Source organism: Cnephaeus nilssonii (assembly GCF_951640355.1).
Source record: "Cnephaeus nilssonii genome assembly, chromosome: 10".
NCBI lineage: Eukaryota > Metazoa > Chordata > Mammalia > Chiroptera > Vespertilionidae > Cnephaeus > Cnephaeus nilssonii.
Genome location: NC_137081.1, coordinates 16,361,139 through 16,374,201, shown reverse-complemented (window position 1 = coordinate 16,374,201; position 13,063 = coordinate 16,361,139). Strand labels below are relative to the sequence as shown.

Here is a 13,063-nt window from a genome sequence, read left to right as displayed (position 1 = left end):
ATTGCCTGGGAAACCTTGCTCTCTGTGGCTGTAGCCATCTTGGTTGGGTTTATTTGCATATCTGCTCCTGATTGGCTGGTGGGCGTGGTTGGTGGGCGTGGCTGGTGGGTGTAGTGGAGTTAGGGTCAATTTGCATATTACTCTTTTATTAGGTAGGATTCTTAAAGTCAAACCCCAGACACCATGTTGGCAGTAAAGCCGACCACTACTCTCATATCTGAAATGTGTTTTGCCTTCCTCAAAACATAGCATTTTGCTTTATTTATCTCTAATGGCATTTAGTGTATTCTTTTTGTATTAAATGTGTTTTCCTTGTCATATCTGAGCATATTACAGGCTCCTTTATGGCTGGCAGTTATGCTAAAGAACTATTTTTTACATGAGTACATGAATTTTCAAACGTTGGTTTTGATGTTACATAAATTTACTGCAAAGGCCACGTATTTAAGATAAAAGGAAGAATCAATTTTTGTGTTTCTCATGGACAATCCTTTAGGGTGATGATCGTATGAAGCTTCCCAGTCCAAACGACAGTAAGTTCTTTCAGAATCTCTTGGATGAAGAAGATTTAGAAGATATGATGGATGCTGAGGAATACTTGGTCCCTCAGGCTTTCAACATCCCACCTCCCATCTATACGTCCAGAGCAAGAATTGACTCAAATAGGGTAAGAAGTAATTATATATCAAGTATCATATTATTACTGAGAAATGAAATTATATTTAAAGGCTAAAATTACAAAACAATTTTATACCCCAAGTCAGTGTGGTTGCTAGCTTAAAAACATACCATATACCATACCAAAAATAGCTACAATAAACTTGTCATACATAGTTAATTTTGGAAGAAAAGTATAGCAATACAATATGCACTTTGAAATATCTTCAAGATTTCAGAAAGAGAAATGTTTTCTTTCTCTTAAGTAAGTTAAAACAAATATTATTTTTAAAATCCTAAAACCAATTCAAATAAATAAAACTGCACATGTATAAATAAATGAAATCTTTTATCAAGATGGGCTTTCTACTTTTCTTTCTTAATAAGATGATATAACTTATTAGTCAAGAGGTAATACCAATACAATTCTCTTTCACTCAGAGACATTAAATATTTTGTCAGTAGAAGCAGAAGGAGAAAATTGTTCAATCCTTTGAATGAAATTAATAATATTAGGAAGACTGCTTAATCATTTTCAAGATGTAGATTTAAGTTTTGAAAGAAACTTCTGAAAAGAATTTGCATTTCACTGATCATATTAAGCCCATTCTCTATGAATACCATTCTTTTTCTGAAAACTGTCTATGTATTCATTTATATGTTTATTTTAAAATGTTATTCATAATTCATTCAGCATGTATTGAGTATCTCTGCATGTGAGGCATTATTAGACACTAGAGATTTAAAGGATTTTGACATACCTCCTGCCTTCAACAGTGCCCAGTAAATGAAAGAGACACACAACTATAGAGACAGAGTACAACAGTATACGTGTTGTTACCAAGAACTGGCCATTGTATAGCAAGGAGAAGCAGTAAAATAATGCCTGTAATCTTTTTTTTTTCCATTGAAAAGGCATAAATATGATGCTAAGTTTTTTTGTTTTGTTTTTTTCCTAAAGAGCAATTCTTTTCTCTATGTCTCCTCCTCCATCTAAGAACATTAGAACTCGCAGAACAAGGAGCATTCTATTTGTCTTGACCATGGGCATAACAAAACGTTCACCTTGCCGCTCATTCTCTAAAATAAAGTTGAAAGCAATAATAAAGTAATACCTAGTATTTCTTATGTGTCAACACACATATAGTGTCTCCTAATTCTTCCAGCAGTCCCATGAGATCCTATTATTATTGTTCCCATCTTTAAAATTGTCACAAAGTGATGTTATTTGACTAGTGTCACACAGATAGCAAATGGAAGAGCAGGTTTCTAATGAATGCAGTCGGTCTCTACTACACAAGCTATTGCTTCAGAGTTAATAGAATGTATTATTTTCATGATATGGTTGTTCTTATTGACATCAACCTCAACATGTTATTTGGGGAATTCCCAGGTGATTTTCTTATAAAATGCATCCCCAACCTGCCCCACACCTTTTGCCCAGCCTAGAAGGTCTGATATAGAAAGAGTCAGTGGTGGAGACCTCAATTAACTTTTCTTTTCTATGAAAAATATGTCTTGCATCCCAGTGGGGAGGGGATATAACTAAAAGATTTAAAAATTAAATCAACTAATAGATATTGACAATCAGTCTCTAATGGGAAGGAACAGTTGTTAGATGTATGAAAGAGGCACCTTTCTTTTCCTCTGTACATTTAGCAAAATGGCCAAATTATGCCTTCGGTACTTATAATTCTATATGACAACTTTATAGCTTTTTATTAAAACAGGGAAATTTAAAGGAAATTGTTTTCCTTCCTTAACATGAAATTCTACAAAGTCCAAAAGCTTGAATCTTTCTCTTCTCATAAGAATTCTCAAATTCCAAATTTCTGTTCATTTTAATTTATGCTCAATGCAAGGAATGTTTAATAAAGATTTAAGGTAACTAAATGGAATTAATGAGAAAAAAGTAGAACCCACAGGAGGAATTACTCGGTCTTCAGCCCATCATTTCTTATTCTACATTATTATTTAAACAGTATTATCTGAAGTATTCTTTTTACTTTTTCTGGTCATTGTTAAAGGAATTATGCTTAAATATCACTTTCATTTTCAGGCATTAAAAAGCTTTACTACTCATCTCTGTTATTCTATTTTTTTCCAATCGGGCTTTATGTAAATTTATGGTAATTTCTAACATGTGAAAATTCTCCCACCCCCTTCTTTTCTATAAAGCTAAGTTATGTTATACTTAGAAAATAGGTTACTTCAATTTTAAGATCTGTGGACCACTTATGTGGTAAAGAAACATCTTAAAGTGAATTTTAATCTGATGTTTCTTAAGAATATTCTTTGGACTTTGAAATCATAAGATAATTCAGTTTTCTTGGCTAGTGACTGCTCACTAGCCAAGCAGCTTTAGGTAATGTTCTGAATAACTTTATGACCTTTTTTTCCTCATTTGTAAAATAAACACATTCGTATTTATCTAAGATGGTTATTAGGCATATGACTTTGAAAAATTGCAGAGTATCTGAAGTGCCCAGCAAGTAAACACTTATTACCTTCTTTTTAGAATCACCCAAAGGTATCTGGTTGAAGACCAACCAACTAAATAAGAAAAGCAAAGTCTATGTATTCAGAGAGTGCTATAGCAAAGGCATCAGCCACCATCGCTAATATTTTGGCAGAGACTCTAAGGCAGACAGAGGAGAGAGAAAACTTTACAGGGAGACAAGGAACGGCTTTGGGTATGTTCTGCTTGGAGGCTGTTGTCCTGAGGAAGCAGAATGTGGGCGGAGTAGAAGTGGGGCATCTTATGTTATTCATTAGGGGTACATATTTTGCTTTTTCTGAAAGTTCCTAATTTGAAAGTGGGGACAAAGATGAAGGAAGCTGTTAGTTATTAAACAAGTCTTGGTGCCTGGCCAGTGGTTGAGTGTTGACCCATGAACCAGGAGGTCACAGTTTGATTCCAGTCAGGGCACATGCCCGGGTTGTGGGCTCAATCCCCAGTCAGGGGAGTGCAGGAGGCAGACAATCAATGTTTCTCTGTCATTGATGTTTCTGTCTCTCTCTCCCTCTCCCTTCTTATTTTCTGAAATCAATAAAAACATATTTTTTAAAAAAATTTTTAAGTCTTGGTAATTTTGAACCAACTGTTACACAAGTTATCATTTAGCTTCCTGAACTGCTCTTAGAGATAGTAACCTGGCTTCTTATAAATCTGACATAGCCAACTGGCTTTCTGGGCCATGTATGGCACATACGGTTTCCTGGGAAGGTTGCTGTCAGTTGTGGGTTAGATCTCTGTGTTTTTTTTTATATGATCTGGTCATTGTCTGTTTGTATAACCAATCTATCAATAGGTTTTAGGTTCTATTGCTACCTTTTTTGCTCTCTTGATATATTTACTTAAATACATTTTGCCCAACATTTCAATGAAATGTTCAATACAGTTTTGAAATTTCTGCGTACATTTATTTTCTGTTAATGCAGATTTTTTTTTCTTTCAAGTTACCTAGATTTGTGTTTGAACTGTACATTAAATGCAACAGCAACGGATGAGTAATAAATGAATGTGGCTAAATAGATTTTAGTTTTAATAATAGTAGAAAGTTTAATGTAAAAGATTCAGTGCATTTTTTATAGAGGATGACATGATTTCAATTGTTACAGAAACATTCAGTCATTTGTGATGAGTAGCTTTAGAGATTAAGTGCCCCACCTCTTTGAAAACATATCAGCTGATTCCAAATTACCCAGACAGGGGAGGCGTAGCTGCTGCATACCATGGAGCCAGAGACCCACCGTAGATTTATCGTTACAGTTTAAACATTCTCCACTTTTTTTTGATTTGTTAAGGAATAACGGTATTAACAGATTTGTACTTTATTGTTCCTGTTTGCCCTCACTCTCCCAAGGATGGGTATATAAATGAGTTGAAATATGGCTAAATGTAGTCAGAAGAAGTAAAGGATGAGTAAAATAAGAGTTTTGTACCTCAAATTTTTATCAGTTTTTCAATAATTGAGTATAGGCTAAATATCTGACATCTCAAAGTATGTGACTTCTCTGTATACTTTATTTTGTACCACTATCACATTGCCTTCAGATAAGATTTCATAACTTCGATAAACATATTTTAGTAAGGTTGCCACACACATTATAGTTATCTTTGATGTTCTTACCAATTCATCACTTAAAAAAATAGAAATAAAACATTGGTCTCCCTGTAAGATTTATAATATTGTGCTATGTTTCTAGTAATGCATAAACTAGTGGAAATTCAAGCAAAATGATGTTGCAAAAACAATGATGTTATTCTTAATAATGACATTTGAAAATATGAGAATTTCATTTGCGTTTGTCTTTGCAGTCCAGTAAATCAAAACCATGAACTTTATTTTATGAAATAATGAAAGTAATGGTAATAATATCAGCTAAAACTTAACTGAGTATTTACTATAACCCAGGTACTATGCTAGGTGCTTAATGTTAACTATTTCACAAAGCTCTATGAAGTAGGTGCTAATATTTGTCTGATTTTAAGAGTTAAGAAAATTGAGCTGTGAAAAGTTTAGGTAACTTACAAATGATAAAAAGCAGAGCTAGAACATCCAGCTTTCAATAGTCCCACATGGAGTCCTATTCTTGACATAGCAACTTACTATTAAATTTCTTGCTATTTATGGAACAAACACTTTTGTTTCATTCAGTGGTAACTGGCTAACAGTAACAAAGTTAAATGTCAAGGATTTCACATTCTAGAACCAATGCTTTGATCCTTCAGCCTCGGTCGCATCATTTAATCAGACTCAGTTTTTTCCTGTCAATGATGAGAAGATGGAAATAGATCACCTGTAAGTTTTTGGTTTTTTTTCTGATTTTAAAAAATACCTTACTATAGAATGACTTTTCAAAATGAAGATTATATTTATGCGTTGATTTACTTGTGAAGAGTATTATTTGGAGAATGACCGAAAGCACGTTGGGCTGCTCCTCTACACAACACTATTTCTTATGTGGTTAAATATAGAAGAGAAAAACCGCATCGTTAAGGAAGCATCTGGTAGCTAAATGATGTAGTGGGAGAACTTTGTGATGATGTTACAAGGTTACTCTGGTTGAAATTTACCGAGGATCAATATCAATTCTAACCTCAGATGCTACTTGATGATAAATGATTGTAGACTCAGGATATTGGTTTTACATTTCTTCCAAAATATGTCAAGGATTCCTGCAAAATATCCTTAGTCTGATGCTTGGGATTTTTTTGTTTGTTTGTTTGTTTTACACCTTATCTATTAAGCCAGAAGAAGAAGCTCTTCCTATTAAGACATTCTATATCACTGGGTAATTTTTGTCACAATATGTTTCTTATTTAAGTGGTAATGCCTTAAACTGTCCAATTTATTATGATGAAGAATCAAATTAGTTAATATGTTGAATGTTTATCATGGTCTAGGCACTATGTTGGACTTAAGGGTGCCGAGTTGCAACACAAAGGTTTGTGCCTGCAAAGAATTTATATTCTAGCTGAGGAAATTATATTCTAAGAGCAGTATGCCAGGTATTACAAGAAAAAATACAAAGGGAATCAAATCAACTAAAGAGGCTATAGAAAGTTGTTTTAGCTGTGTTGTTTTTGGAGGATGAATCGAAACATGTAGCTTGAAACCAAGGTAGAGTTTTGAGAGAGCAGGTATGAAATTTGTCAGAAGGCAAACAAACAAACAACAATAAAAATCCAAGAGGAACAAAGGCAAAAAAAATGCATTTTTAAGTTTACATTTAATACCCTAGTATTTTGTTTTGTTTTGGGTGTCTTTAATTCAAAGCCTTAAAGCTATGCTAATACTGGCTATTACCTATTTGAAAACCTAGTATTAAAATGAAAATATTTCTATACTGTACATGCTTGAAAATTCTTGTAAGTTACCTAAGGATGTAGGATGGGCCTTCTTCCAGTTTTCTGATTTTTGGTCAGTGTTATGAAGGTTTGGAATCTCTCGCTTCTCATTAAAATCACCCAATTAAAAACAAAATGCATTTTGGCCTTCTTTGAAAAAAAAACTCTGAAATTCCTAACTTCTCTTTCTCCTACCGTGACTCTAATTCAGGCCCTCACCACTTCACAGGAATTACTACAATATCCCCCTGACATCCAGTTTTTTTAAATAATGTACTCAATTTCTAAATATAGTGTTTACATTTTACCAGATGAAGAACAATATGAGTGACTATTTCAAGCACCTGATCATTTATCAGCACTGCTTCCTTTTATATTTTGGAATAATAAAATATTATTTTGAATACACCTACTAGTATCATTTTCATCACTGGGATACATTTGAGTGATATATATTTTATTCGATCTCTCTTTATATGATATATAATCCTATTGTCGCAAACAGTTGAAGGACTTTTGAACATTTATCCCAGGAAATGCCTGGGTCATTCCAGTTGACCAGTCCCCTGCAATTTATTTTTTACTACTCTCTAGCTCACACCACACAAATACCCAGAGCTGTAAGCATTATTCCAACATTGATCGCTTTCAAAATATAGATCATCTGGTGCTTTCTGTTTTAGATTGAAGGTGTGGGTGGGTAGCTGATTTATTTTAACAAAGAGTTGTCTATGCTTTTGCATTATGAATTTGTCTTTTTATTTCCTGAATAAGAACATAGTGTCAAATAGCATTTGTTTATTATTCCAAGTCCTTGGAAAATTACAAAGATATTTTTTAAAAAGTACTGATCTCTCTAATTTTCTACTAATTTGAGAGTATCCCTTACCCTCTTGAATCATTACTTTATATATAACAAAATATCAGTATCTTTTTGCATAATGTCCTCTCTACCAGTGACTATCTTAAAATCTGCCTGTATTGCTTTAGTTATACTCCTCTTCCTAAGCTTTTTTTTTTTCTTTAACGAAGTATTTTTTACCCAGTACTTATCTTTCATTTTACTCTGACTCTATAAGGATTTTCATTAAGTTTTGGCCATAACATCTTGTTAAAGATAATGATAAACCCTCTATAATACAAGTGGATTCTTCACTTAACCCTGTGTTTAGAATTACAAACAAAATTAAACTTTTCTTTAATTTCTTAAGTAATAGAGAGACCATTTTTAGACTTCTTTTTTAAATTGTATCTCCAGGTATCATAAAAATCACTTCTAATAGATTTGGACTTTGGGAAGCACCTCCTCATTATAGGATATTATGCTTTCCTCTATAGTTATTTTATTCTTTAGAGACTCTGCCTTTTCTGTTGGAAAATGATTGCCTACATTCCTTTTAACATTTTTCCTTACAATAAGTATTACTTATGCTGTCTCTCTTCTGTCTATAAACGAATTCTAGCCCTCCATATGTTTAAAACTAAATATTAATACCTATAAATACATGCTTGTGCATGTAATAGAGGTGGGATATTTCTTACAGCATGGTAAATCAGTGACCCCCTTCCACCCACCTGCCCCCAGGCTAAAGTGCAACAAGATATTTAGAACTTCCCAGCTTCAAAGTTGAGGAAGCAGGAGAGGTTGGCAGGAAATATACACCCCCAAAAAAGTTATTTCCTGTACATAAATTTCCACACTCCCATTTATACACAGACACTGGGCACTCCTTACCATATTAACAACATAACCTTTTCCCTCTCATCTGTTGCTTCCTTTTTCTTCCTTTCCCCTAGTCTCTATGTCCTCTGGACACTGTTCCAACTAGATTTTCCCTGAATGGCATGTGGTTTGTCCTTGGCCTAACTATATAGGTCAACTCTAAATATAGTAATGGGACTGAGGTGTCCCATTGTAGTATGAAGTGGGTGTGTAAGTAATTATAGGGCTAACGTGCATCCTAAAGACCTTCTAGTACAAATGCTCTCATTTTACAGATGTGTAAACTAATGCTTCAGAAGATAAAACTCAGTGTCCTTTGCTAGAAAAAAAGGTGGGAAGCCATGCTCCAATCTTTCATAAGTTTGGCATTCATAGGTCTAGCATCAATCCAATTCTCTATTGGTACTGTCTGTTTTTTGTTTGTTTGTTTGTTTGTTTTTCTGGTCAAAACTATGGAAATCTCAACTTTGACTTTAAGTCTAATGAGGTTTAGCGTCCATTGGTTTAAAAGGCTCCTGCTGGGAGTGCAAGGAGAAGCCACAGACCTTGCTCCTGTTTTGCCTCCTCTGCTTATTCTTCTATGAGATCCCCTGTAGCCAAGAGTTAATGGTGTAGAAGGATCAAATGGAACTGACAGAGCCAAAAAAATCAAGACAAAAACACAGAGAGAAGAATCTCTGCTTTGGGACTCAGGAACAACATGCTTGAAAATAAAATGATCATTATAAGTTCCACAAATGTCTCAAAGTTTTCAAACATGAACTTAAATATAGCTGCCATGTATTGATCACATATTTATGTATTAGGTTCTGCTCTGAGCTTTTACATTTATTCGGGTAAATGGAAAGCATCACAGTTTTCATTTTACAGATAGAAACTGAAACATTGACAGTCAACGTCTTTTGTTGAAACTTCCAGCTTGTGTGAGATTTGAACTCAGATCTGTCTGGTCTGCAATTTATGCTTTTAAATTCCAATCTTCATTTGGTTAAAGAACATGCAAAATCAATATATCATCTTTAATAAATAACAAACAAAATACAAATACAAACCTATATAATTATTCAAATGAAGTTCATTAAAATAGGTGGTACAGATTTCTAATTTCTTTAATTTCTTTTTAAAGTATTTGGGACAATCTTTATGAAATTTTCTTTGATTCTTGCCTACAAAGCAATATTTTGAAAATTACCTTCACTCTCCCTTGAATCCTTTGAGGATTCAAAGTCCACTACAAGCAATATAATCTATATATAAAAGGCTGATATTTTAAGTGTCCGTCCGACTGGTCACTATGATGTGCACTGACCACTAGGGGGCAGATGCTCAACACAGGAGCTGCCCTGATGCAAACTGGACATTTAAAAAGAAATAGCACCGTGGACCTGGCACCAACAAAGCAACACTAGGCTTCTCCCAAGTGGGATACACACCCCGCCACCACCCCTGAGCGACAGCCCACCAAATCGCAGACAACACTGCTGAGACCCCATGGTGCAAAATGCAGCCCAGTCCAAAAACGGTTGCTGCAGGCACCAGGTAATGAAGTCACATAGCAACACCTGGCTTCCTCTTCCTAGTGACTAGCCTCCTTTGAGTTTCCTTAGCCCAGGAACACAGCTTGCTTTGTAGCCAGGTGCAATCATTTTACACTTTAACCAAATGTCTGTGAAGTGTTTTCCCATGCCTCATCTCATTTGATCCTCACAGAAGTCCTGGAATAGGTAGATAGGAGACTCGATGAAATCCTATTTTCTTCTCATTTGCCAGAAAATGGAGATTGAGAAAGCTTAGAAACTTGACCCAACTGAAAAGAAGTAAGAAATGGTGGACCTTGAAAATGATTTTGGGTTTTCTCACTGCGCAGAATATAGTCAAACACTGCTGCAGTTAAATATTTTACCCTTTGTTCTCCCTACATGATCTACACTAATAATCTGCTTCGTGTTGATATTTACTGCTGTGTTGCTGACAATTACCTGAAAGAGAAGTTGGGGTGCTTCACTGGGCTGGAAAAAGTTTAGCTAAATCAGAAAGCAGGTCTAATTAAGCAAGTTTATTCTATATCTATAAAAGGGTAAGTTGACTCGTGCATGCACGACATATATAAAGCTCTCACTGGCACCAATTGCACGCGTGTGTTTCAATCTGTCATTGTCGATCATGAATTTGGTTGACACTTCTATTATAGAGAAAGGATGAATAGCAATATTAAAATATTTCTTCTAATTAATTTCCTTTCAATGTGCATGAATCCGTGCACCGGGCCACTAATTATAAAATAAGAGAGAAACTTTTATTCTTGGACCATTTGCAAAAATAAGTGAGAGCTAAATAATGCTTCAAAGTTTACAAAGAACTCTGACACATGTGGCATTTTATTTTCACACCAGAATCCCAATAACACAGTAATCAAAATCCCTGACCTATTAAATGACTGGTAACTTGGTTAATAGGTTGGTAACTCAAGAACCAAACCAGGGTCAGGTCTTCTAACTGCAAACTGAGTGGCCCACTAATAATGATTCATCTTAAAGGACACCCGGCAGGCATCACTGTGGATTCTTATCAGTACTGGAGTTAGACACTGCAAACAGGTTCCCACAAACACTGAGACAGCATGGACCATAGAAATGCTGCTTGTTTAAGGAAAGTCTTTCAGTGATCTTTATGAAATTATTTTACTCTTGAGCAATTGTCAGCTAACATAAGAAGCTTTTTTGAACAATCAACAGAGGCTTTTATTCCCTTCAAAAGTGGAAATGAAAAAAAATCAGATCTAGGGAAGGAAACAAAGAGGAGGAAGGGGCAACTAGATTTCGAATGTTAATGAACGTTTTATCTAAGTCATTGAGATGGTTATTTTTTAGTATTATTGACACAAGACTCCCAGCTCTGACTGTACGTTATTGGAAGCAATCTCATCAGGAAGCCTATTCTTTACTGCACTAGACCTGGAGAGGATAATTGTGAGTTTCTTTAGCCTTTACACAATAGAAGTGGGAGATTATCATCAACTTCCCATTCATAGTGTGGGGAAGTTAATTTATGTATTTATTTATGTATTTATTTATTTATTTATTTGTACAAATCCATCTTTGTCTGCCAGAGCTCCCTGTTCAGGCCAGCTTGCGACCACGATTATTTCTGCAAAGATGTGAGGGAGAGATGCTCTATTTCATTCTCAATAAGGACTGATGGCATTTTGAGAGGTTCAGAATATCCTGTGATTACTCCGTGAAACAGAATGGAGGAGATCTTTGTGCATAGTGGGGGCAGGGCTTGCTCATCAGCTTTCCTTTGTGCACTTCCCGCTGTTGAACATCGCCTCATCACAAGCATCTTGCGTCTTGGTCTCTTTCCTCCCTCACCTGCCCAAATGAAAAGTGCCTCTTTTTGTTTGGAATTCTGGCACACCAGCATGTTCTAAAGGGAGGCTAAATTGTGCTCTGTGGACCAGCCTGTCATTACACTTGAGCAAAAGCTGAATTAAGGGGTAGGTAGACCACCATGAGAAGATTTCCATATGTATTTGCTGTAAAATGTTTTCTACATTGTGATGAAAAAAGTCCTGTAAATCAGAGAGGGAAAGAATTTGGATGTTTAATTCACAACAAATTTGGTTGCCTTTTTCAACAATAACCATATGCATTGTTTAGTAACATCCATACTTAATAGTTTTCTGCCTCTGAAAGAAAACAATAATGTTTAAAATTCTTTAGCATAGTAGAGATATTGAGACATACATAATTCAGATTTTTTTTTTTGGAGTCTGGTATAATCTCATTTTAATTGGAGCTAGATTCTGTAGTTAGAGTGAGCAGGCCATTGGATACTCACTGCGTGGAAATGCCTAAATCATTCCTTTACTTTTAGTAATTACACAGATGTATAAGATGTGTTTCAAAGAATAAATAATATTAGGTGATGCCTATTTATCACTTATTTTGTGCCAGATATAAATTATTTATTCCTTTAAACTCATGAAAACTTTACTAGATAGTTACTATTAATATTGTCTATGTTTATGTAAGAAAAATGAGGCACAGCCCTGACCGTTTTGGCTCAGTGGATGGAATGTCGGCCTGTGGACTGAAGGGTCCCAGGTTTGATTCCAGTCAGGGGCATGTACCTTGGTTGCAAGCACATCCCCAGTGCGGGGTGTGCAGGAAGCAGCTGATTGATGTTTCTCTCTCATTGATGTTTCTAACTCTCTCTCTCTTTCGTCCTCTCTGTAAGAAATCAATAAAATATATATTTTTTTAAAAAAAAGAAAAAACTGAAGCAAAGCTATTGAGTGACAGAACCAGGCAGCCTGGTGCTAGTGTCCCAAGAGGCTGCACACTTTACCACAATGATATGGGGACCCACATTTTATTTTCTTTTTCTTATAGTATAATTTTTCCTTCCATCAGACACTCACCTCATGGTTGATTTGCCTTCTACACCAAACACTTCATCAACATTTTTTGGTAATTGTTAACAAACTCAGGTAGATGTCTCCCATGAGATATTCAGACCAGTTGTAGTAACAAGTCATAACAAGTAATAACTTTTCCATTTTGTTATAAATTAGAGATTAAACTGAGGGGCACCAAACATTGCAATGTTTAGATTATATTCTACTATACAGAGAGCAAGGTTGTTTTCAGAGAGGGAGAAGAACAGAGATGTGTTTAGAAGCTTAAAAAAATTGGTGAAGGCTTGCGGAAAAAAAAATGCAGTGGTAATCCAAGCCAACGTGGCTCAGTGGTTGAGCATCGACCTATGAACCAAGAGGTCATAGTTCGATTCCAGGTCAGGGCACATGCCCGAATTGCGGGCTGGAT

At 35.2% G+C, this 13,063-nt stretch overlaps 1 protein-coding gene across 3 annotated transcripts in view; it reads left to right on the top strand.

The window, feature by feature from the left end:
• ERBB4 (erb-b2 receptor tyrosine kinase 4) overlaps positions 1-13,063 on the top strand; it is a 932,247-nt gene that overhangs the window by 891,706 nt on the left and 27,478 nt on the right. For 2 of the 3 annotated variants that reach the window (XM_079783180.1, XM_079783179.1), the window contains exon 25: positions 497-667. In XM_079783180.1, the coding sequence (XP_079639306.1) occupies positions 497-667 (171 nt within the window). Of the gene's footprint in view, positions 1-496; positions 668-1,618; positions 1,697-13,063 lie in introns of those variants that run through there. The other variant, XM_079783181.1, reaches the window with a different exon arrangement.